We start from the raw sequence: 24,730 nt of genomic DNA on the forward strand, positions 1-24,730 counted from the left end.
TCACCTTTGCCACACACTGTGTCCTGGCTGCTGAGTTCGGCCCTGGGTCTCAACCAGCTCTGACGCCCACACACCCCTGGAACCCGGCAGGCAGGATGTGACAGTAACGTCTGGGGGAAGGGCCTTAGAGACAAATATAAAGCAGCAAAAGGCAGAGTACAGCAGAACACAGCCAGCATCCAGCATGTCCCCCGCAGGTCCTAAGAGCCAGGGTGGGAGGGGCGCCAGCGTGGACCAGAGTTGGCAGGGGGTGCAGCGGGCTGGCACAGGCCTCCGAGCACAACGAGAGGGGTGGGCACGGCATTCTAGGGCAGCAGAACTGGAGCAGGACGGTGTCTCTGTGTGGGAAAGTCCTAATGCAGGCCTGCCTGGGGCCAGGTGCCCCCCAGCACACTGCGCCAGACCCTTGCCCCAGGGCTGAGACACTCTGCTTCACACACTGCTCTGTAAGCCCGGTTAGGATCCCTGCGAACCTGCCTCCCACCCGGTGTCGTCATTCCCCAGCACAGCCTGCATCCTACCCAGGGGAAGGGGCAGCTGCTTGTCTCCAGCTGGCGGGGTCCTCAGCTGCTTCTACACAGACCCCCAGCTCTTAGGTATGTCCATGTGCGATCTGGACCCGGCTGGGGAAATGTGGCATGGGAGGGCCCCACCTCCCACCCAGCTGATCCTGCCAGGCTGGGGGTGGGGCTCGAGCAGCAGGCAGCAGGAGGCACTGACCTTGCAGTGTTTACGTTCTACCCAGCACTGACCTGCACGTGGCATGGGCGTTTTAACAGCATCCAGGGATGGAGCAGCGTTGGGGGCCTTGGTCCCCCAAGGAGACCATAGGGGCACATAGCTGTGTCCTCCCCTCTGCCCCCTCCCCGTCCCATCAGCCGTGGACGTCAGGGGCTGGGGCAGGTGCAAAGCCCTATAAGGACAGTCATTCAGCTACCCAGGTCACATGACACCGCTGGGCATCCACGCTGGGAAAGAGATTAAAGCCAGGGGCCCTCCAACTGCACCCCACCCCACAGGCCTCTCAAAGTCTGGGGCCTTTCTGGTGGTGGCATCTGTAGCCACCAAGGGCTGGGGAGGGGAACTCCCCGACACACGAAGGCCCAGGCTGAGCGGGGGGTCGGGGGGAAGCACTGAGATGAAAGCTGTCCTCCCTCTGGGAAGCTAAGCAGCCACAACCCAGGTACCAGAGGCCTCTAGCCACTGAGTGAGGGACACTGGCCAGGCAAAGGGTGGGGGTGGGGGGGGCTCTTCAGGGAAGTCTGAGGTTCACAGTCCTGCCCGCGCTATCCAAACGAGGGCGCTGCTGAGGTGGCTGGCAGCCAGGTGGCTGCCAGGGGTGAGGTGACAGGCAGCCAGGGGCTATGGCAGTGGGAGGAAGGGGGTGCCGGCGTGCTGAGGGGTGAGGGAGGCCTCAGTGGCTCAGAGAGGAGTCGGCTGCTACTGACCTCATCTGTATACTGGACGTCGTCCACAGCATACTTCTCCTTGAAGTATTCCTTGGAGTGGATCCTCAAAGGAAAGCACAAGGAACACCAGGGTCAGGGTTTGACACACTTGGCATAGGCTGCCATCCCGCCCCCATGCCCAGACCCTAAAGCCCTGGGCCCATCCCTGTCCCGGCACAGAGCAGGTGGGCCCAACACAGACTCGGAAGCAAACGGCACTGGACCACAGAGTGAACGCTGAACCACACCTGCCTCCCCTGACCTCCCCCAGCTGACCTTGACCCATCCTCGGAGCCCGTGACCCTGGCCACCTGACCTCCTCCAGCTGACCTCTGCCCGTCCTCGGAGCCCGTGACCCTGGGTAGGATCTGCAGACCACACCTCCCCCTCCACCGCCGGTGAGAGCCCACTGGGCTGCCAGCCAGCTTACCCTTTGGGGCATGAAATAATCTGCCACCCGGGAGCTCTCCCATGGAGCCTCTTTAGAGGAAAGTTTTAAAATTAACATTTTAAAGAAGTCAATATCAGTATTACTCACTGTGATGAGAAACATTCAAGCTTACTCATCATCCCTGAAAAATCAGCCATGAGAAGACAGAGACAAAGGGAGGAGGAGGCTGGGCCCCCTCCCAAAGGGCTCCCGGTCACAGTCAGGGTCACAGTTGCAGGCCGGCAAGCACCGCCCCACCCCCCAACCTCCTGGTCAGTGGATGAGTTGATGTCACTGCTGGTGACAGAGCTCACCTGAGGTGGAACACTAGCCACACAAGGGGAGGGTGTCTCCAGCCAAGTCTAATGACGCACACACGCCATCCTGCGCCATCCCACGCCTGGGCACCACATAAGCATGGGGGGATATGCCCCCAGCCTGCCTGTGATCACATGGTATTCTAGTCACCAAGTGTTAGATCCGAAAGAGGCCTCAGGGGAAAACAGCAGATGGTTTTCAGCCTGTGCTTCCTGGACTCTCAAGGGTGAGCAGATGACAGGGGGCTGAGGGTGCCAAGGACAGGGTGCCTGGGGAGGCCCAGAGGGGACAGGGGAGGGAGCACACTTCCAGACTTGGAGAGGACCACCTCCGAGAGCGAGCTCCCTGTGCCTCTGAGACACCAGTGACCAGCATCACCGGCCAGGAAAGAGAAGTCCTCTGCCCCTTATGAGCTCTGCACCACCCCCCTGTCCACTTAAGCATGCACCAGACAGATCATGGTGAAGAAGGCAGCGTGGACCAGGGCACAGATGTGTGGGCCTTAGAGACCAGCAGGGAGCTCACAGCCCCACGCAGCGAGCACCCCTTTGTCTTCTCTGAAGTGGACACTGGGTGTCAAGCTCTTGCTGCTAATTACATTTGCACAAGGCAGTCACATTGGCTTCCACTTCTGAGACAGGACTCAAAAGTTAAATGGCCGAAGTCTGGCATGGCCATTAGCATGGCCTGGAGTAGCTATCACGTCAGCAGGGATGATAAGCCCCTCACCTGGATGCCAGAGGCCCTGGTTCTCCATCTAGCATGGACAGCTCACTAACCCTCGGTCATTAAGTGGTGACACTCTCCGCCATGCACAAAGGCACGTGCCAGAGGGTGAGGTGGGACCATCAGCGTCCTCGCCATGTCCACCCTCGACTGCAGTCCCAGCTCCAGGACAGGCGCCCTGCATCCCCAGCGGGTTCCCAACCCCCCTCTGGCCCCTTGTCCCGTCATCGCTCACAGCTGTGACAGGCATCCACAGCAAACTCCCAGAAGATTTGAGAAGTGCCAAGGACCTGCTTTCGAGGGATGCTTCCTACCGGGGGTGGGGAGACGACATCTCTGCCACCAGTCCAGGGCACGTGTGCCTACCTGCCCTGCCTGGGAGTCTCGGTGAGCCTAGACTTGAGTCTCGCAGACCTAGACTTGAGACCCAGGAACATCTCCATGTACTCAGCCTGAGGTCTTCACAATGTGGCACCAGAGGAGATGGGAGGAGGAGGGGTAAAGGGGAGGACAACGCGAGGTGGCTGTGACCTGCGGGTGGCCCTGGGGCTGCACCAACTCACAGGAGAGCCTGCTGCTGCCACTCGGATTATCTGGGAGGAAGCGAGGGCGGGTACCAGCCCCACCACGTGCCCTGTGCCCTCCTCAAAGAGATCGATGGACACAGTCCAGAGCACCTGCTGGGCCACGAGGGCCAAAACCACCCAACTACCACAGGCCTGGTTCTCAACAGAATGACTACTTGACAGATACTATCTGAAGAGCTGCGAGCATCTTTTCTGGCACTCTGCGTGCCACTTTCCTTAAGGGCACACATAATTCAGTTTAAATACTGCTTATTTTTCATGTTTGGGGGCTAAGTATAGTAAAAATAATTTAAACATCACCCGAAGAGCTAAGCCAGCCACCGGTGGCTCAGCAGCCATGATCTGGCAGGGTTGATCCGAGGAAGGGGCAACACGCCCACAAGAGCCATATACAGAACCAGCAGGAGAGGTCACAGGGCACAGACAGACCCACCGAGAGCCAGGCTGGTGGCAGCCACGTGGAGGGCCTGTACCCCACCCTGCCTGGAGTCTGGGGTCCAGAAGGGGAGCTCATGCCAGATCCCACCATATGGGAGACCCAGACAAAGCCACTGGACCGGGGAAAAGCAGGTCAGAGGGGAAGCCGGCCCCAGCCCAGAAATCCTCCCTTCAAAGGGAAGAGACAGCTCTGGCAGGAGAGAGGAGAGAGCGCCCCACTCAAAGGTGTCTGTGCCTTCGCCATGAGCAGCTAGGCCCAGCACAACTTAGAGGAGGCCCTTGCTGGAACTCAGGGTCAGGGTCGACACAGTGAGTAGCGGCCCCTGTGCGGGCGGGGCCTCCTGTGGGAAGGAGACATTAAAGGAATGCGCGTGGTACGCACACCACAGAGCCCTCGAGAATATGAAATTGCCAAGCACAGGTCCTGCCGGCCAGCTGCCCACCTGTGTGCAGTTAATGAATAAATAAGAGGACCAAATTACAGCAGTCACCATCAATTTCCAGCGGCCAGAGTCCGCCTTCAGCTGCACACAGTGCCGCTACCTCTCATTCTGCTCCCGGCACAACGCCGCGCTCACTCCAGAATAGAGGTCGGCAACCACTTCAGGAACCAAGGGCCTGGTCAAAGCAACGCAGATCTTTCCAAAACAACGCAGGTGACGGACCCTGACGACCACGCCCATGAGGGAGGGGCCATAGGGTGGGGGAAGCACCCGGGCTCAGAAGGCCAGCAGAAAGCGGCCTGTGGTTGGCAGATCCAGAGCCCCGGGAGCAGGGCTGAGGACGCCGGCACCTGCCCCACTAGGGAGGCCAGGATCCTCCAGAACCTCCGGCAGGAGGACCCAAAGGTACTCCCCTGGCCCTCCTCAGGAAGGCCTGCCCCTTCCTTGGCGCCCCGCCAGCCCTCCCTGCAGACAGAGGGAGCCGGGGCGAGGCCACAGGGCAGCTGAGGCATCCTGGTTTGGGGTACCTGGACACATGCACACGTGTACACCGCGTGCCAGACCATACACAGCACCACATCCCACTCTGCGCCCCACATACCCACTCTACACACACACCCCACGCCACGTGCACACCCTACCCCCAACACACACACCATACATGTACCCACACTACACCCGGCGTGCATGCGGGTGCACGCGCGGGCGCACACACACACATACACACACACACACACACACACACACCAGCTCAGGGCCTCAGCCCTGGAGAAACTCACTCCTGGGCAGTGCCCTCATTAGGATAAGCACGCTCCTCCCGGCAAAGCCCAACACATCAGGCATCCCATCTCACATTTCGAGCCCTCAGTCTCAGTCAGGGACAAGGGGAGAACACAGTCAAGCTGCAAAGGTTCTAGGAGGGTCCCCTAACTTGGCCCAAAGTCACTCACCCTCTATGGGCTCTGAAGCCGCCCCGTACTGAGACTCAGAGACAATTCTCTGCCCACTCCCAGGAGCTCAGGCACCCCAGCAGCCAAAGCCGCCATCAGCTGAGCCTGATTCTAACAAAAAATGACGAGAAACACTCACATCCAAAGGCACCAGACTTTTGCAAGCAAAGATTCCAAATGAAAACAAATTAGGAGCTACCACACTCCTGCCCCAAAAAAGGCCCCGGGTGAGGAACAGGCCCTCCAGCATCCGCTGCCCTGACAACAGGAGCCTGCCCTTTACGCAGGAAGTGGCAGATCTAGTGATGGGAGTGCTGTTTCCCCAGACGACTTTGGATTGCGGTATCTGCCGGATGGATTTTCAAAAGCCATCAGATAGAGACTCAAAAGGAAGCTGAGGAGCTGAAGGTCAAATGTTCAGTCTGGTGGGTTCTGATTGCAAAGGCCAGGTAATCCCACCAGCCTCGATCCCTAGCCCTATTGATCACGAGAACGTCTGGGGACAGCCACACACAATCAGATCTGGCAACTCCCCAGCTCCAGCCCCAGACAACCAACCCCTCCGCCACTGCCCCTCTCTAACCGAGCCTTCTCTCCTAAAGGCTCGGGACATGGGGACCAGGCGAAGGACACGCCAGAGCAGAGGAAGGGAAAGGTCTGCCCAGGTGGCCACAGTGGGGAGCCAGGTCTGTAGGAGGCCAGGGTCTAGCTCTCTGCTGTGCAGCTGGAAGGGACCGACCTGCTCATTCTGGCCTGCCCAGCACGGAGCCTCTCCAAAGGGGAGACCCATACTGCAGACCCATCTCTACACTCAAAGGTCACGCAAGCCTTTAGGTCGGCACTTACACAATCAGCTGGCTCAGCAAAAACAGGGCCAGACTAAAGAACTTTTTTTGGTGGAGATTTATTTATTTATTTTGGAGAGAGAGAGAGAGAGAGTGTGTGTGTGTGTGTGTGTGTGTGTGTGTGTGTGTGTGCACGAGCAGGGGAAGGGGCAGAGAGAGAGAGAGAATCTCAAGCAGACTGCCCACTCAGCACGGAGCCTGACGCGGGGCTCCATCTTACCACCCTGAGATCATGACCTGAGCCGAAACCAGGAGTCAGACGCTCAACCGACTGAGCCGCCCAGGTACCCCTGGAGGAAAACTTGTAAGAGCGGCCCTGAAAACCAGCCATTGTCAAAGCACAGAATAGTATTCCTGTATTACTGAGGATTGCATTTCGGAAGAGCCAACTGCTAACAGCTGTTCCCTGACCAATCAGGTCCTGGGTTTTAAACACTCCAGTCAAGTGCCATTTGGCTCCCCAGATGGTGGCTGTGGGGAAACATGGTGAGATTTGCTCAGATTTTCCCACTGGATGGTGGAGTCCCCAAGGCAGGGAAAGGCCTCTCCGCCCACAGCCCTGGAGGACGTCCACTCTCCAGGACAGGCACTCCCGACCTGACACGAGATAAAGCAGCAGACAGAAGGGGAGATGCGCTTGGAGCCTCCCCCCACCATCTGCAGATAGAAAGTCCAGCAAGGCCCTGCTCAGACCCTCCCCTAGCCCCCCACCCATGCCCACATCTCACTGTGGAGCCCCTCTGCCCGCAGGACTGGCACCCTCAGAGCCAGCAGACAGGGCCATGGGGCAGCTCAGAGAGCAGCCAGGTCAAAACCACGGGTGCTGCCCAGGCTCTGGGGCCCCAGCTATTTCTGGAATGTGCCACTAGCAAGCAGGGCAGAGACCACAGCTCTATGATCACCTAGCGTGCAGGAAGGGTTCTGGAAGAATTCTCTTATGGAGACCAGACCTATACTCTCACCAGGAAACTCCTCACCACAGCTGTACCAGTTACCAAGGTTTTGGGGCAAACCATACTGACATTTTTCGCGTTCATGGACTTGAAAGGTCTGGGCTTAGGACAGACCCTAGAGAGCTTATTTCTGCTCTATGAGGTCTGGGACCCTAGCAAGAGGAATCAAAGGCTGGGGCTTGGAGTCACCCACTCTGGTGGGTGGTTTGGCTGTCAGCTGGGCCCCCGCTCCCATCCACGAGGTCCCCCTACATGGGCAAGTGTGGGCTTCCTCACAGTTTGGCAGCTGGGTTCAGGGACAGGTGTCCCATGAGTAAGAATCAGGGGTCTAGGGGCGCCTGGGTGGCTCAGTGGGTTAAGCCTCTGCCTTCGGCTCAGGTCATGATCTCAGGGTCCTGGGATCCAGCTCCACATAGTGCGCTCTGCTCAGCAGGGGGCCTGTCCTCCTCCACCCCGCCCCCGCCTGCTTCTCTGCCTACTTATGATCTCTCTCTCGGTCAAATAAATAAAAACTTAAAAAAAAAAAAAAAAAGAATCAGGGTTCTAGCCACAGGATGACCCTGCCACATTCATGCATCAAGGCAGTCACCAAGTTCCAACCCAGAGGGAGTGGCAGGGGTTGGGGGGGAGTCTACCTCTCCATCAGGAATGGCCACAAATGTTGCTGGGGCCATTTTTGGACATTACAAGCTGCCTGTCCCTGGCGTCTTTACCACCACCTTTCAGTGTCACAGAGTGAGCCATCCCTGCAGTGCCCCTCACTATGACGACAGCCCCGGTGGTGCCTCACGAGCAGCCTTGGCACTGTCCCACAGATAAGGAACCAGAGGCTCCAACAGTGACAAGAGCTGCTCTGGAAAGAGGCCATGCCCCGCCAGCCAGCCAGCCTCCCGCAAGACTGACCCACGCGACCTGCACAGGCCACGCCACCATCCTGAACCTGTGCCGCTTTAAAGCAGGGAAGTCATAAGGATTCAACCAGGAAGATGATAAAGGCTGACCGTCAGGGCTACCACAGGACAGGGGGCAAGAGCTGGGGGGGATAAACCATCCTATGAGCACCCATGTTTTCAGGCCTGCAGGAGGAGGGGTCCCAGAAAAATGCACTGAGGAGGGCCTGCCCAGGCCAAGCCTGAGGCCAGTGTCTCTGCAGGTAAAAGACTCCACGGTAAAGTGGGCAGGGAGGGCAAGAGGACAGAGCAGACACCTGCGATGGCCAGCCTCCCATTCTGCACCCCCCTTCTCATCCTTACCCAGGGCTGGGTGGTGTGGAACCTCTGGGGGCTCTCACTGGGCTGGGCTCACCTTGTCCAACACACCTCCCTGTCCCTCGGGAAGAAGGCAGCACAACCTTCCAGCGTTCGCCCTCACCCAGGCATGGAGGCTGTGGGAACCTGCTCATTACAGCAGGGACCTGTTTCGTCCACCTGCCCCAGGGCCTCTGAGAAGGCCAGAACCTAGGTGCCCAGCCATGCCCTCCAACGGCCAACTGGGTCGGGCATGCCCACTTCCCACCCTCCTTCTCCAGGGCCAAACAGGAAAACACACCCAGGGGAAGCACGGCCCACTTCTCTTCAAGCTGTCTTCACGGTGAAGCTGATGGCCCATGGCCGGAAGGCCTCAAAGCAGAACTGTCACCACCTTGTAAGCCTAAACCCCTTGCCCCAAGATGACAGAAGAGGTACCTCTCAGGCCAACAAAGGGGGTTCTGGAGTTTGCACTCAAGGGCTGTGGGGGAGGCCCTAGTCTGGCCCTCTGCACGGAACAGGTCCCTGTAGTAGCCACAGGCCCTGGTAAGGCGGCGGGGGGGAGGGGTGAGGGACACCAGGCAGCAAGGGTTGCAATTTAGACATTAGCCCGCAAGAATCATTCTCCAGGCGGAAATGACATGCCGGAGGCGAGGAACATTTAGCAGGATCCCAAGGGCCTCGAGCAGCCATGGTTAAGTATGGCTTCTGCCTAGGCACGTCGCAGCAAGCAGGATGGCTCCCATGAGGGGCAGACACGGCCAAGAGCCCTGGAGCTGGCAGGTGCCATGGACGATGGGGAGGATGCCTCCAAGCACATCCCGGGCACCCCATGCCACACTCCTCCCGCAGCACAATCCTAGAGCCACTGTCCTGTCTCACAGGTGAGCTGAATGAGGCAGGACCTCCTGAGACAGAGCCAGAGACAGAGACAGGAACACAGCAGGCATCCAGCAATGCCCCGTGAGAGATGGGCCTTGGAGGAGGGTCCCAGGCTGCCCTCTCTGACCCCAGCCAACCCCCATGACACCCAAGGTGGGGCCACCTGCCGCTGATGCCACGCAGGAGGGATGGCCCACTGGGACCAAAGCCTCTGGCATTTTGACAAAGCTGTGAATCCAAAATTTCAAGATTAACAAACAGTACCCCCACACAAACATGACCATAATCTGTGGCTGCGGCTCTGACGCTCTGCCCCTGAGCAGGCTGTCAATGGACCCCACCACGGGACATGGCCCCACCTATCCCTACTCCTTCCCTCCTTGCCTCCACAAGCCACGCCCCTCCCCCCCCCCACCCCACTCTCAATGGTCAGCAGGTCCAGTTACAGGTCCGGATAGCTCCTTACTTTCCCATCCAGGTGGCATAGCTGGCAGGAAGCCTGGGCACAAACAGGGTCGACTTCCCGGTGCCAACATCGATCGTGCCGTAGCAGCCTGGATCGGTGACACCGAATGCCCAGTGAAAGAAAGACTCCTGTGATGGGAACAAAGACCGTGGTTACCGGGTCAGCAGGACAAAAACATGAGGCACAAGGAGAGAGACTGGGCATCAGACCAAGCACCCGAGTCAGCTCAGGTCCCCTAGCTCTCAAAGCCTGCCTCCCAGCCTCATCTAGTTCCCCACCTATGCACTCTGCCTCCCCTACCCCATGCCAGCAGTGGGCTGTCCATCAACCCCTTCCAGGATTTGGCATGGGGCAGCCTGGCTGGCTCCTCCCACCCTGCTCTGAGCCTCCTCTGAGGATGCCCGGTCCACACGTGTGCCCAAGCCCCACCCACAACCCCCTCTCTGGCCACACCCCTTAGGCTCCTGGCTGGGCACCCCAGGGCACACTAGGACACGGGTGCCCATGCAAACCACAGGCCCGGCACAGCCCTACCTGCGCCTCTCTGCTGCCCCCATGCCCAAAGGTAGGCAAGACACCACCTTGACTTAGACACCCAGGCCAGACATCTGCACGGAAATGGATTCTTCCATTTAGAACTTCTTCCTTCCTTCTCCCACCCCTGGGGCAGCTGATGACTTCAGTGTTTAGCAATAAACACTGAGCTCAAATAATCTTATAAAGGTATGAAGCGGAGGAGGATCTCTTCTAAAATTAACCTTGCATAACAGCAGTAAGGGAGCCAAGGTCTGAATTTAGGAGATCGCTTTTTAAACCACAGAATACGTAAACTTCGGGAAGCATCAAGACTAGCCAGAAAAGACTTATTGAGACCTCCACGTCTCTAGCAACCAGGGGACTATAGGCTTGCAGCTGCAAGAACGTGGCATAGGGAAACTTTCCAGGGGGAGCCACTTTCGGCAAAATTCACTGCAATCGCTCTCAGCAGCTGACAGCCCGTTTGTGTCCTATGGCGGGCGGGGGTGTGGAGGGGGATGACAACACAGCCCTCTGTGGAGGCCACATCTTGCTGCCCCTCCACATTTGGGTCCCCTTCACATTTCCCTGCCTCCTCCTGGCCTGGATGCCAGATGGCCATGTCCCCGAGGCTCTGCTGCCCCCAAGGAGGATACAGAGTTCCCAGGGTGGAACCCCACCAGCTCTGGGCATGGCGGAGAGCAGAGCCCTATCCTTAAAGTCCAGAGATGGGGTTCTAAATAATGCCGGCTCCCCCTCTGGCAAGTCAGTTCCTCTCTGAGGCTTGGTTTCATCATCTGTAAAGTGGGTGCAGAGCTGGGATCAATGAGAGTGGGGCCAGCTCAGGGCCTCTCTGGTTTTCTGGGTGAGTTCCTCTGTTGAGGGTTCTTGCTCCTGCTCCTGGAAACTGAGTGATGCCTATGATTCTCAGCCAAGGCCACCACATCTGGGCTGGCTTCTAGCAGCTAAGCCACCCTCTACCACAGGGTTCCAGAACCTCAAGGCATCCCTAGTCTACTTCCGGGGCAAGGACACTGAAGCCCAGCGAGGGTCACAGAGTCAACAATGGCCAAGCTGGGGTGAATGTGAGGGCCTCCCACTCCTGCCCAGCACCCCATTCCCATGTCTCCTCCCGGTCCGCTGCGGCCTGTGTCTTCCCTGCTGCAGGCAGAATCTGGCCCCAGGAAGTCAGGCCTTCCCATCTGCACCTCTGCCCAGCCCACCCCCTTACCACGCACTCCTGTGGACACCACCCCCCAAGCCTGCAACACCCACTCTCAAATGCACTCATGAGAATTCATCCTGGCTTTCAGAGCCCACTCCAAATACTGCCTCTTCCATGAAGACTTCCTGCCTGCTTGCTCCCCCAGGAATGTCATTTTTCTGTATTCTGACTAAGAGCTGAGACTGGCTGGCATCAGCTCCTCCCCCACCCACAGCTAGGAGGGCTCTACCCCTCTAGAATCAGGGCTCCCCAGGTGCCCAGGCCTGGGCCCACCCTCTGAGAGCCTCTCCAGGGTCCCCTTGGGGGTAAAGCTTCCCAAGGCCCACCAGTCTGATGCTGGGGGAGGGTGGACAGACCACCAGAGGCCTGGGGCGCAGGTGAAGGCGCAGGAAGCAGGAAGGCAGGCTCACCTGGCGGAAGAGGATGCCAGTGTCAGTACAGTAGCGCTGGGCGTCCTCCCCGCCCTGCAGCAGCACAACGGCGCCGGCCTGCACAGCCGGGTTCTTGCGCAGCCGCTCACACAGGCGTTGCCTGTTCAGGGCGAAGAGCGCCAGGGGCACCTTCAGGGTCTCATTCCCCAGCCAGAACGAGGGTCTGCAAAGACATAAGCACAAGTCACCACATGGGCTCCTGTCAGCACCACTGACCCCATCCACACTGCCTGCAGCCTGAGGTGACCGGAGGGCCAAGCCTGCTGGGGGACCCCCCCTCATCCAAGCTCAACCTGCTCGGCCCAGAAACAGCCCCTCCCTGGGCTGCCAGGGCCTCGTAGACCCCGCTCTCCTCAACTGTCCCCAAGCCCTGGACCCAGAGTGGGGATGACGGAAAGCTGCCTCTGCTTCACCAGTGGGCAGGTGAGGCCCCTGGAGGGAAAGCCTGCAATGGTCTCAAGGAGCTTACCATCCATGCAAGAAGGATCTGTGATCTGGCCCAGACAACACGGGATCCCTGCCCTTGTGCCTACATGATGCTGTCTTCTCAGACCCGGCAGCCCAGGCCAGGACACCTAGTATCAGGACCTGAAGCGAGTCTGTGCTAAGGGGACCATGGTGAGATGGACCAGGCAGTGGCAGCCCTAGGAGTGCCGTCCTAGAGGACAGATGTCACCAGAGAGCAGGTGGGCGTCTCTCCCCACCCCACTCTCCTTTACGCCAAGAAAAGAGCTTACCCTCCAGGCACCCACTCCCCAAGGCCCGCCTGCTTCCGCACCCTGCATCCCATGTCTATTCCCAGGTCGCTCCAGCATCACGGTTCCCTTCTAGGATCACTCTTCACCTCCAACGGACAGGAACCTCACCCTCATAATAAATAAAAGTGCTTTTCTTGACTGCCGCACACCTCCAGCAGTTGATTTCTCACTCCCCTTTGAAGGAAGTAATCTCTGCAGAGTCGCTCAAGCCTGACGTTCTGGTGCTCCAGCGGCCCATGCTCTCCTCAATCGCCACCTTGGGTTTCGGCCCACCCCTTCCCGCACTCGAGCCCCTGCCAGGCCCCAGTGACCACCACACTCCCCATCCACACTGGCTTCCCAGTCCTCACCCAGCCTCTGGGCACCCAGGACCCTGGGGACCACTCTTTCCACAGCCCCCAACCATGCTCAGGCTCCCTCCCTCCTGAGCACCTCCTCCAGCTGGGGGACCCCCATCTCCGGCCTGGACAACCACAGGGAACCCTCCAGGATCTCTTTGGTCCTAGCTTCCCCCCACAACCTCTTCTGTACCCACCCAGAAGGACCCATTATAATGCAGATCTGTGCAGGCCCTCCCCTGCCTGCTGCCCTCAGCTGTCAAGTGCACTTGGAAGACAGCTACCGGGCACTGAGGGGATCTAACCTTTGCCTGCAGGGCATCCCAGCTCTTTATCTACATCTCTGCAGAAATGGCCGCTCTCCCCAGACGCTTACCAGTACTCTGTCCCAACCTTATTCCCTGTTCTCTTCACGCTGCTCTAGAGCACACAGTACTGCATAACATCATTTATTACCTGCTCCTGGTTTCCCCAGGGAAAATGTAACCTCTAAGAGGGCAGGGATCTCACCTCCTGTCAAGCAGGCCCCGGGCTCTCCGGTCAGGCCCCCCCGTACTTCAATAAGGCTCCAGGTGATTTAGCCACTGGGAGGCAGGGCAGGAGACCAGAGGGTAGAGGGACGACAGGGAATCCATTCCTTGCTCCCTCCCTGGTGGAACCTGGAACCTGACACTGGTGGACCCACCCCTCAGGGCCACAGCTCCCAGGCCTCCCTTCTCCCAGCACCGCCTTCACTGGCTCCTGGCCAGCTTGCTGCCTCTTCTCTCCCAGGTCCCCTGAACCTGCCCGCAGCGCTGTAAACTGACCCTGCGGTAAACTCCCATCACCCGTTCAAGTGAGGCTCTGTCAGGTCCCTGGCCGAAGGGACACAAACACCTTCTAACGTAGACACAGCCTGTGTTCGCTGGTGCTCACTGCAGGGGCTGCCTCCGCACACAAGAATGTCAAGCCCACGGACACAGATCTGGGTCTGCTCTGGTCACTGCTGCCCCAGTGCCTAGCACTCTGCTCGGCACACGGCATGTACTGGATAAATACTCGCTGAGTGGACAACTGTCACAATGTGGGGTCACCCACACAGCTGTGCTGACCAGAAATTGCCACATCAGCTCCAGTGCGGCAGGAAGCTGAACCCTGGGGCCCAGCCTGGCCAGAAAGGGTGGACGGCTCACGCACACCCCACATACATCCATGGGACCAGAACGCCCGGGTCCCTGGGCATGGGCTGCCACTCACCCTCCCAGAGAGGCTGGACAGGGGCCAGCACTTCCTCGAGGCTGGGCCACTTTTCTGCTGCGCTCAGCCCCAAAGATCAAAGGGCAGAGGTGGCAGCTCATAAACATGCCTGCGTCCCAGCTGGCCGTGCACACAGGAACCGAAAGTGCAGCCCCCAGCATCCCCGAGGCTTTCCCCTCACTCAGCAAAGCCCGTGGAGAACCTTGTCACAGCACATTCCCCAGGGTCGGAGGGGCTGCTGCCAAGGCACCACAGCAGGTGGCTCTGGCCAAAGCTGCCAGACGCCTGCAGACTCCGTAGCACAACTGGCTGCAAGGGCCCGATTCCAAACCGCACCCACCCCTAGCCCTGCCCACCTCGTCCCCCACCACTCCTCAACCCTCTCCCTGGCCCTCTCTCCTTAAACACACCAGACATCAGCTCCCCCGGGCCTGCCACCATGCCCCCACCAGGAAGGCTCTCACAAGGGCTGGGCTTCCACTTGTCCAGAACCTTCTGAGACACCTCTGTGTCTCAGGGCACCTGGACTGTGACCTTCTGGCCCACAGGCCAAGCAGCCCAGATCGAGACAGGAAACTTGCTAAGAATCCTCTCTGAGAGCGTCAGCCACTACCATGAAGAAAATCTGCAATACTCCCCAGGCCCCCGTGGGCTCAGCCACAACACAGAAGGGCAGGGCAGGCAGGCCGATGAGCTGCGGTCACTCCTTAGGGCTGGGCACCCCCAGAATCAAGGTCCATAGAGATGCACCCTTTGATTTCTCCCGGTGTAAGCCAATCCTGTGAGAAAAGATTTGCCCCAGAGCCAGTGCGAATGACTTCCTGCCAGCTCAGCAGAAGCAGCGCCAACAGACCATCTCCACCAGCTCTCCACTGGGCTCACCGACATCCAGAATGCAGAAGGCAAAAGCCAGGTCATCCCCAAGTGCCGGCATAAATAAGGCAATGGCCAAGGAAGACAGCAGGGGCTGGCAGACCGGCTCTGGGCACCAGGGAGACCCAGAGCTCAAGTTCCAGCCCCCCACCCCCACCCCAAAGCCAGCCCAGGCCTACAAACTGCCAGGGCCCAGGCAGACCGGGAGAGGGGCTGGCCTCAGGGAAAGTGTGATGCTGCTGCCCCTGCAATCCATTCCTGTCCCCCCCAAACCAGGGCTGAGCACCCCCTCCTCTCCTATGGCCACATGCAGGGCTCGCACCCAAGGCCCGTGGGGATTTACACATAGAACTGAGGGATTCCATCTACTTGGATGGGAAAAAATGATATTTTTATGGGCTCGAATCTTCATCCCAATATGCATTTCCCGATTCACAGTATCAACAATGTATGAACCTGTCACCAAGAACAATCACAGGCATTTTCCTATCACGTTACTCATGTCACGGTAGCTCAAAATGTCACTCTTGCTCACCACTGCTTCAAAACTAAGGTGGTTATTAGGCCTGCTGCTTTTATAACTTAATGGGTTAATAACATCTATCACTATACTGTAAATTTACTAACATTTTGACAACTGTATTTTAATACAATCGGTTTTCCTTGTAATCCTCCATGTTTTCTTTTATGCATTTAAAAGCATCATGTTGAGACGGGGGCCCAGGCCTCCCCGATACACATGGGGTCCACGGCACAGACAAGTACGAGGACCCTGCACCGGAATGTGATGCCACTTCTAGAGGGGGCCCCGCTGCTAAGCTCCCAGCAAGAAAGGCCAGCCGAGCACCTCCTGCTTCCTCACCCTCAGCCTCTGGGCTAAGCCAGGCATCAAACCCACTAGCTGACTATCAGCAAGGACAATCCACTCACTCTGGCTGGAAGGGTCGGGGGAGCGGGGGGCACTAAGCACACACAGAGACAGAGAGAAAGACAGCCATATGGAGTCAGAACCAAGCCTGGAAAGGGGCCGGAGAGGGCAAAGGGGGACTCAGCGGCCAGCCTGACTCTAACAGACCCACCCTTACCCATCTACCAGGGTCAGCCTGACACCTCTTCCCCAGGAGCACGAGGTTAACATCAGGGTGGGGACAGGCTCTGATCCTGAACTTGACTACTCAGGTTACTTTCTCTCCCGAAAAACGCTGACTTTATTATGACCTATGACCCAATGGGTTCACACCCAGGGCAGCTCACCTGCATTTCCTTACTGGCAAAGGCCCTCTGTGGAGCAGATCCCTGGGAGCCATTCCGTTAAAAAAAAAAAATTAAAAGAGTTTCTTCATCCTACGCAGAATTCTGTCCCCCTCGCCACCCACATCTCCAATAGTGTAGTGTACCTCTCCAAGAATTCTGTCACTCTGTGTCTCCTCCTCTTGCCTCCCCGCTTGGCCCCAGAGGATCAGCTTTGCTGGAAGAACCGTCCTTCCAGGATTTGGCCAGGTCCAGGCTCACCTCAATCCAAACAAGGAGCCTGGCTCCTCTGTTCCTTCAGGAGAGCAGAAGGCCAGTATGGAGCCCTGAAGCCAAATGAAGCCCCTGGAACTCCGTGACCACCTGGCTGGCCCAGATATAAAGACAACAGACCTTTATCTGGGCACTGGCCTATACCTCTTGCTCTCTCTGTCCCTTTCCAGGCTTGGTCCTGACTCAATATGGCTGTCTTTCTCTCTGTCTCTGCCTGAGGGGCACCCAAGGACTGGCACACATGTCATCCAGGAATTGAAGCCTACTCACACTCTCCCCTGAGCTCAGGACCCATGCCCTTCCATGGCACGCACCAAGACCAGAGGCAGACAGGTGGACGGCACGCACCATGTGTGCATCTGCCCCAGTGGCCTGCGAGCACCTAAGGGTAGGCCCAGTACTGACCCCGAAATACAGCAGATGCCCGCTAAAGGTTTGATCTCTATGTCCTAAGCTCTCTCAACCCTGTTCTGTTTCCATTATCCCCACCTCCCCAAAAGAAAAATGCAGTCAGCCCACTGGTTCCACCATTCCAATCTCAGTTCCCAGCCTGGCATCTGGGGCAGTGCCCCCTCTCTACCACTTCCCCTCCTAGCCCCCAGCACCACCATGCCCATAAGTCATACCCATCACTGGGCCTCCCCTTGAACTCACACACAACCCAGGGAAGCAACTGTCTAAAGAGCACATCTGATTAGATTAAAACCCGTGAATGGCTTCAGCCCCTCAGGACAAAGTCTGGACAAGCCAACTGGAACACCACACCCTCCAGCACAAGGATGCACCCCACTCTCCCCCATCCCCAGCACAGTCTTAACTCTCAACCTTTGTCACTCACTCTTTGCTCAGATGTTCCCTCCTCCGGGGCACTTTCCCCAAGGCTCCGGTGAACCCATCTGTCCACACTTCCTGCCACCAAAACTATTCACCCATTCTTTCATGCAGCAGGATTCTGGAAGCGCCTACTGTGTGCAAGGCACTTAGCAAGTGAGGCCCAGGAGTGAACGAGAGAAAGGCCCTGACCTTACATTCCAAATGAGAAGACAAGAAACAAGTAAAATAACAGCACTCTATAGTTTATCAGATGGTGATAAGGACTACAAAACGTAGGGCAGGTACAGAGGGAAGGCTTCTCTGAGGTGACGTTTGGGCCCTGAAGGAAGTGGAGAAGTGCCCCGCTGGCGAAGGGATTCCGAGCCCTTCTTAGAAACCGCCTCCTCCGGGGAGAGCTCCTTCCCCGGCAACCAGCAACGCGGTCTGCCCGTCTGAGGGGCGTGGCCGTGAACGCGCCTGCAGGTCCGAGCCCCCACCTCGGCCACGCGCTAGGGTGGGGCTTGAGCGCCAGGATGGCCCCGAGGACCACCCGGCAGCGGAGAGGGGCGCTCAGCTGCCCCTGACTCGAGGAGCGCGCGGTCAGCCGCCCGGCGCTCGGATGCCCGCCCCACGCCACGAAGCACGCTGCCCGTGGCCACACAGCACGACCAGCCGGGCCGCGGTCCGCCGGCAGAGGCTATCAGCCCGGAGACACAGGCCCCTTCTCCGCGCCGCCGGCCAACGGCCAGGGACGCGAGCAGCACTCACCCGGTGGCCGCCGCCATGTTCGCCCAGAGCCAGCGTCACGTGAAGTGAGGCATCAGCTGAACCCGGCCGGGTCCCCACCGCGGGAGGCGGGGACGGGGCGGGGCCGGACACCCATGCCCCGCCCCCTCTCGCGTCCAACTCCGCGAGGAGCCGAGCCCTACTCGCTGGGGCCAGAGTCAGGGACAGAGGCCTTTCCACAGTAAGGGGGTTTCCCCAGGCCTTGGAGACCTCATCTCAACCCTGCTTCCTGGGGAGGAAACCCAGGCCGGGGGATGGGGAGAGCCTTTGACCCAATCTAGGGGCGGGGCAGCTGTAACTGAGGAAGGGAAATAACTTGAGCAAAGGCCAGGGCTATCGGAGTAACCAAAAAGTTCAGTGTCCAGGAGAGGGGTGTGGGAATGAGAGGTAAGACCTCAGAGGTAAGCAAGGGTCAGATCTTGCAGGGCCTCCGGTATGTGGCTGGAAAGTTAAGTCTGGTAGGATCTTTCCAAGGTTCCTCAACTGCAGGATGGAGGACGATCCGCAGGCAGGGGGGGCCCGTGAGGAGGGCTGGGGAGAAGGGCACACATGGAGGGCGCAGTTCAGGAGGGAGAATCTGCCAGAAGCTGTCTCTCCTTTCCTTTCCTGGGCACTGCTGTTGGGTGCAGTTTCCTCCAAAGAGTTGGAGGAAGGAGTATCAGGGAGGGAGATTGGGAAGCAGGTGTTCCAAGGGAGCAACCTGGGCTGCGGGTGTTTTAGAATATGGGGCACCTGGGTGGCTCAGTGGGTTAAGCCTCTGTTTTCGGCTCAGGTCATGATCCCAGGGTCCTGGGATTGAGTCCCACATCAGGCTCTCTGCTCAGCAGGGAGCCTGCTTTCCTCCTATCTCTCTCTGCCTGCCTGTCTACTTGTGAGCTCTGTCAAATAAATAAATAAAATCTTAAAAAAAAAATGATAGGAATACTAACAACTACTGGCAACAGGTATGGAGCACTCCCTGTGATCCCGTCCTTTGCAGATGTTAGCTCATTGAATCCTCACAACAGCTCTGTGTGGTAGGCTCTGTCCTTAAGGCCATTTTAAAGATGGGGAAACTGAGGCCTAGAGAGGTGGGTAACTCACCTGAGTTCACACAAGGAGCCAAGTTTATGCAGTGGCACCCCTGACTAGTTACCTGTGCTGGCTTTGTGAAGGAAAGGGGCCCAGGACTTGGGGGTGGGGGCGCCCCTGAGGTCCTGGGTCACATGAGGGTGTACAGATGTGCAAGGACAGGAGGTAGGGCCCAGCCCATGCTCATGGGGATCCTGATCCCAGTCCCCAGCTGTTTCGAAGCTGAAGGTAACTTCTGGTTGAAGGGCTTGGGTTTGGGGATACCTCTTGCTTCTTTGTCAAAGATAAGGATGTAGGTCACCATGGCCAGGCTGGGAGGCACCAGAGGCTATGAGATGGAGAAACAGCTGTGATGTGTTCCCACAATACTGGGAAGATAGCCAACCCCTTACACAGGGGAAGGAACCAAGCCAGACCATAAGCAGAGTGGGGGACCCAGCATGGCCACTTTGAATCCCAGCACCATCCCTGAGTTCCTCATCTGTCAAGTGAGATCTAATGACACCACCCCGTGGGGCTGCTGTAGGGTGTCAGGAGCCAAACATCCAGGCACCTTTAGCCTGTGGCATAGCCAAAAAAGGTGCCAAAGGCACGAGGAAGAAGGTGGCACCTCCAAATAGCCCTTCACCCCTCCCTGACCCAGTTAAGATAGAGGAAAGGTGATGGAAGAAGGCGTCCCCATCCTTGCTCTCAGCGGTCTCCTTCTTCCAGGTAGGACTCCCCCAGAGAGGGTCTATCAGCCCCCTTGCCAGTTTCCAGGGGGGAGAGCAGAGGACAAGTCTCTATACTTTACCACCTGGCCCTAGGCCCCCAAGAACTTGCCCTCCCCCACTGAACAATTGCGCTACCTTCAGCTAAAGAAACTGCATTCCATAAAAAAGAGACACTTTTTAAAAATAACAAAGGGTGGGCGCCTGGGTGGCTCAGTGGGTTAAAGCCTCTGCCTTCAGCTCAGGTCATGGTCCCAGGGTCCTGGGATCGAGGCCCACATCGGGCTCTCTGCTCGCAGGGAGCCTGCTTCCTCCTCTCTCTCTGACTGCCTCTCTGCCTACTTGAGATCTCTCTCTCTGTCAAATAAATAAATAATAAAAAAAAAAAATCTTTAAAAATAACAAAGGGTGAGCAGAATGAGCTTTTCCTGTTCCTTTCCAGAAGAAAAACCTAGCCCTGAGCTCATTAGAATCCCTCCACCATTTCTTTTGACATAAAATATGTCAAAATTAAGCCAACTGCCAGCTCAGAGTGTTTATTAACATAAAAAAAAGTAATTATCCTAAACATCCACAAAAATGAAAGAGGGAGGGCATCTACCAAGTCAGTGGAGCTCCCTGGTGTCCCTGCCCTTGACTCCCGTGCACCCAGGCCCATCTGGAGGGAGGTCCAGCCCTGCTGCCTGCCACCACTGACCCCTCCCCATCAGAGGCTCGGGCAGGGCTGGGCCAGGCCCCACCCCCACCCTTCCTCATCAGGAGCTGGGGCCCCCAGAGAAGCAGCCCTGGGAGTGGGCGAAGATTGCGTAGTTACTCATGCAGGGCAGATCCAGACGCTGCTGGGAGCCAGGAGGCAATTGGAGAAAGATTGATTTTAGAGAGTTGGAGCAGGAGTGTGTAAATCAGCGAGGGGGAGCACCAGGCAGCACACTCAGGCCTTAAGCGATGCCACCTCTGCGGTCACAGGCCTTTGGCTGAAACAGTCTGCCATCACTGTGACCTACAAGGGGGGCGGGGAGATGTTCCTGCTCAGCCAGCCCAGCAGCCAGAGCATCGGAACTCTCTCCAAGTGCCCTGCCCCAGCCAGACGTCCACAAGAAACCCGGTCCCAGGAAAGCTCCTCCTTGGAGCTTCTGTGGCTCCATTTGTCCTTGAGACACTGTGTCCTGCCAGGTTCCCCCACTCTGCCCACCCCCTGCCGCCTAGCCACGTGTCCCGGCGGCCCCATGGACATTGCTGACAGCTGGCCACCTGGAGATGGCAGCCCCAGAAGTGGCCACCAGCTGGAATGACACAGGAGCCACCCTTGGGGCCTTAGAGAGGTGTCCCCTGGAAAAGGCATGACATGGGCCTCATCCATCTTCAGCTGCATACTGGGGACACTGGTCTGCTGGAATTCTCTGCAGGACCACACTGGAGGTGGCCTAGATGCTGGGTCTGTCCTTGGCTACCAAGCTGTCCCCGTTCGTGCCACTCTGAGACTGACCACGCTGTGAGGGGTTGAGGCCCAGAGCCTATGCTCCAGAGGTCCTGGGGCAGAGGAGGAAGAGGAGCCCACCGTCGGGGGAACAGGGGTACAGGCTGCCGTTTCCTCCCACCATCCCACGATTACTGATTCTGGGCAGGAAAGCAATGGGGGCCAAGTTCACATCTGGAGCTGGATCTCCCGAGGGTCAGAGGGCAGAACTGGAGAGAGCCAGCAAGGGACTCTGCGCCTGCCCCAGGGGAACCCCAGCCTCAGTGTGTGAGGCGTGTGATGTGGGGTGTCATTTGGGGTTTTTGTGATTGTTTTGCTTTTGCTGAGACAGAAGACTGGGTTCAGGGAACTTGTACTAAAGGCACTGAACAGAAGGAACCGTGAGGGCAGGAGTGGCATGTTCCTACCCAGCCTCTCCCGGAGTGATGGAAAGGGAAAGCCCACAGGGCGCCTCTCCATCAAGGCTCTGGCAGGTCCCAGCCTTCAGCCTCTGCAATGTTGGCAGAGACAGCCACAGCTCTCTCATTCCTGAGGCCAGCACGACCACCCCCCTCCATCACGCACCCCCAGCATCTCTCCCACCTCACTCCTCCTGCCCTTTCCTCCCTACCCACCCGCCTGAGGAGCCCTCTTCCTGCAGAAAAGAGGCAGAGGCTGAGGGGCCCTCCCTGGGCAGCCCGTCAGCATCTCAGATGAAGTGGTCCCCGCTGAGTGCTTTGCCAGGGTCTACGAGGCAATTCAAGATGAGAAATGGCATGGTGGCTTCGGGAAGGCAAATCATTCCAACAGCACCTTAAAAACATCGACGGAAACAAGCTCTTTGTGTGTGTGTGAGAATGGGGAATATATTGTTTTTCACTGTTTGGAAGACTGTTTTCTCATCTTGAAATCACAAGCTGTTTTCTTCCAGAGAGACTTATAAATACATCCAATTATCGACATTCAATATAGGAAATAAAGTTCTGAAATGGTTTTCTTCCGCACATGCGGAGTGGGCCGGCCAGGTTGCGCAGGTGATAATGACTTTTATTTCTTGCGAGTCGTATCCATGCGGAGTGGCTGGTCCCTCCACCTTTTATTGCTTTCACCTTTATTACATTCCCCATGTTGTGCTGGGCTATTCATTGGTGTAACTTTATTACCACTTTGAAGATCTTGATAAAAATGAATGAGAGACCTAATTCCAAGAGTGTGCATGCCAAGTCCCAGAGCGGGGGGAATTTGGTCACGCGGCTGGTGTCCTGGGGGCATCTGAAATCTCCCTGGGGACGGGGTGGGGAGGTGGCGGGGGGGGGGGGGGCCAGGGATGGCTCTTACTTGGCCCCGCCCCAAGTTCCTGAACATTGGCCCTTCCTGCTGACATTCACAAACGCCCAGCTCCTGGGTTCCAGCCAGGGTGGCATTTGAAGGGGGACATTTTTGGCCCTTTAATGAGATCACCCACAGACTGTGTTCCCTGCGGCCACGTAACCTATGCATGTCACTGGTAAGACTGGGGTCACTTGTGACTGTGCCTTCTCTTGTCCTTAAACCTGTCAACCCTTCTTCCTCAGTACCTTGTCCCTGTCCTGCCTTTTCCTTCCTGAGGGCCTTTGTCACCACTCCCCCATGTGACTGCCAAGGCTTCCCAGCTGCCTGCCTGCCTTCAGTCTCTCCCCATTCAAAGGCCCCGTGCTCATCAGGATTCTTTGCAGCAAACAGCCCCTGAGTCTATCTCAAGCAGAAGAGAGATGTGTTGGAAGGATGTCAGACAGCACATTTGAAGGAGAGGCAGGCTCGGAAAACAGGAGATAGGTGCGTGGGTAGCCCGAAGCACAATGAAGCCACACCACACAATGCTGCCCAAAACCCTTGCCACCACTGCTGCCCTTGGACATAACCTTGGATGGACACAGCATCCTGAGGCTTCACTCCCCTGTGGCCAGTGTCCTTGGTGGGCAGTGCAACCTGTTGCAAAATCCAAGCCTCATGCCCACACTGGCTATCTCTGTCCTCTTTTGGCTTTGAGGCAAGGGCGGGAGGGTTGGGTTGGCCCAAGACATCTCACCAAGTCCCATTCTCTAAACAGAGGGGCTTAAGATGATGAAACGTAGACACAAAGCCCCACGGCACACAATGATGGGTCAACTTGGGGGTACAAGCAACTGCCCCACAAATAAAACATGAAAAGTCCAACTTGGACAAACTCGTCCTGAATATTGTGAGTAAAAAGCCTAGAATGCAATTATTTCCATTTCAGCACAAGTGTGAGTTTCTTGCTTCGTGACTCTTATTTTCAGTTTACATGGGAAGGTATATAATTTTCATTTCCTTGGCTCTAAAAATCTTGCCTGGCCCTGCCTGTATGTCACTGACAAAGAAATATTCCCCAAGCACAAAGTGGCCCATTAGAAACCATGTCATGGGGAAAGAAGTGCCTGGCCTTCAAAAGCCCAGTCTTCTGACTTCCCTGGTTCGCACTACCCATCTGGAGAGGGAGACAAGATGCCTTTGCCTCCCTATGGGGCAGTTCCAAGGGAGAAATGAGGTCTTGGGAGACAGTAGATACAAATGTGGCAGGAGTCCCTTTTGTTATTATGATACTTATTAGAGAACATTTACACAATGGTTAGGAAGATGGATATAGGAAACTAGATCCCATGCCTAGGTTTGCTATTTATTCACTGTGTGGCACTGGGAAAGTTACTCAACCTCTCTGAGCTTCAGCTTCCTTCTTGGTAAAGTGGGGGTGATGGGTCTGAGTTTGGGGGATTGTTGTGGACTGTTGTGAAGATGAGATAGGCTGGTCCCATGAGACGCAGCATAGCCTCTGGCTCATGATGACCACCAGCCTTATGTCAACGGTCAGACGAGAAGTATTAGGGCATTAGGAAAGGACCAGACCCATTATCCCATGCCCTGTGAAGTCACTCTCCGCCCTGTCCTCCTAGAGAGCAATTCTGACACAAAGAAGCGAGTTCCATAACCCCAAGGCCAGGCGGCCAGGGCTCACTCCCTTCAAGAACGCTGGCTGGGTCTGGGGCTGCCTGACTACCTTGAACCTGCCCTGGGCGCCCTGCATGTGGGCTGGAGCTTCAGCCTGCAGAGGCTCTGTGTGTGGGCATGGATTTGCCTGTGGAGAAGAGGGGCCGCCAGAGCTTTGTGAGAGGGGCTAAGGACATATAACAGATGGCAATATTCCCTCAAAGTCTTCTCGATGCGTCCACGCTCTCGCTTAATGATGAGGCAGCCCCTCCCAC

General features: G+C 57.3%; 1 protein-coding gene across 1 annotated transcript in view; it reads right to left on the minus strand.

Annotated features, from left to right (window-relative positions):
- PEPD (peptidase D) overlaps nt 1-18,300 on the minus strand; it is a 109,077-nt gene extending 90,777 nt beyond the window's left edge. The window contains exons 1-4 of the mRNA XM_032841746.1: nt 18,216-18,300; nt 11,885-12,068; nt 9,734-9,861; nt 1,449-1,512 (exon numbers count right to left, since the gene is read on the minus strand). Of these exons, the coding sequence (XP_032697637.1) occupies nt 1,449-1,512; nt 9,734-9,861; nt 11,885-12,068; nt 18,216-18,232 (393 nt within the window). The 5' untranslated portion in view covers nt 18,233-18,300. The remainder of the gene's footprint in view (nt 1-1,448; nt 1,513-9,733; nt 9,862-11,884; nt 12,069-18,215) is intronic.
- Between the last annotated feature and the right edge of the window lie 6,430 nt (nt 18,301-24,730).

The sequence above is a fragment of the Lontra canadensis genome, unplaced genomic scaffold (assembly GCF_010015895.1).
Source record: "Lontra canadensis isolate GAN:19392208 unplaced genomic scaffold, GSC_riverotter_1.0 scaffold125, whole genome shotgun sequence".
NCBI lineage: Eukaryota > Metazoa > Chordata > Mammalia > Carnivora > Mustelidae > Lontra > Lontra canadensis.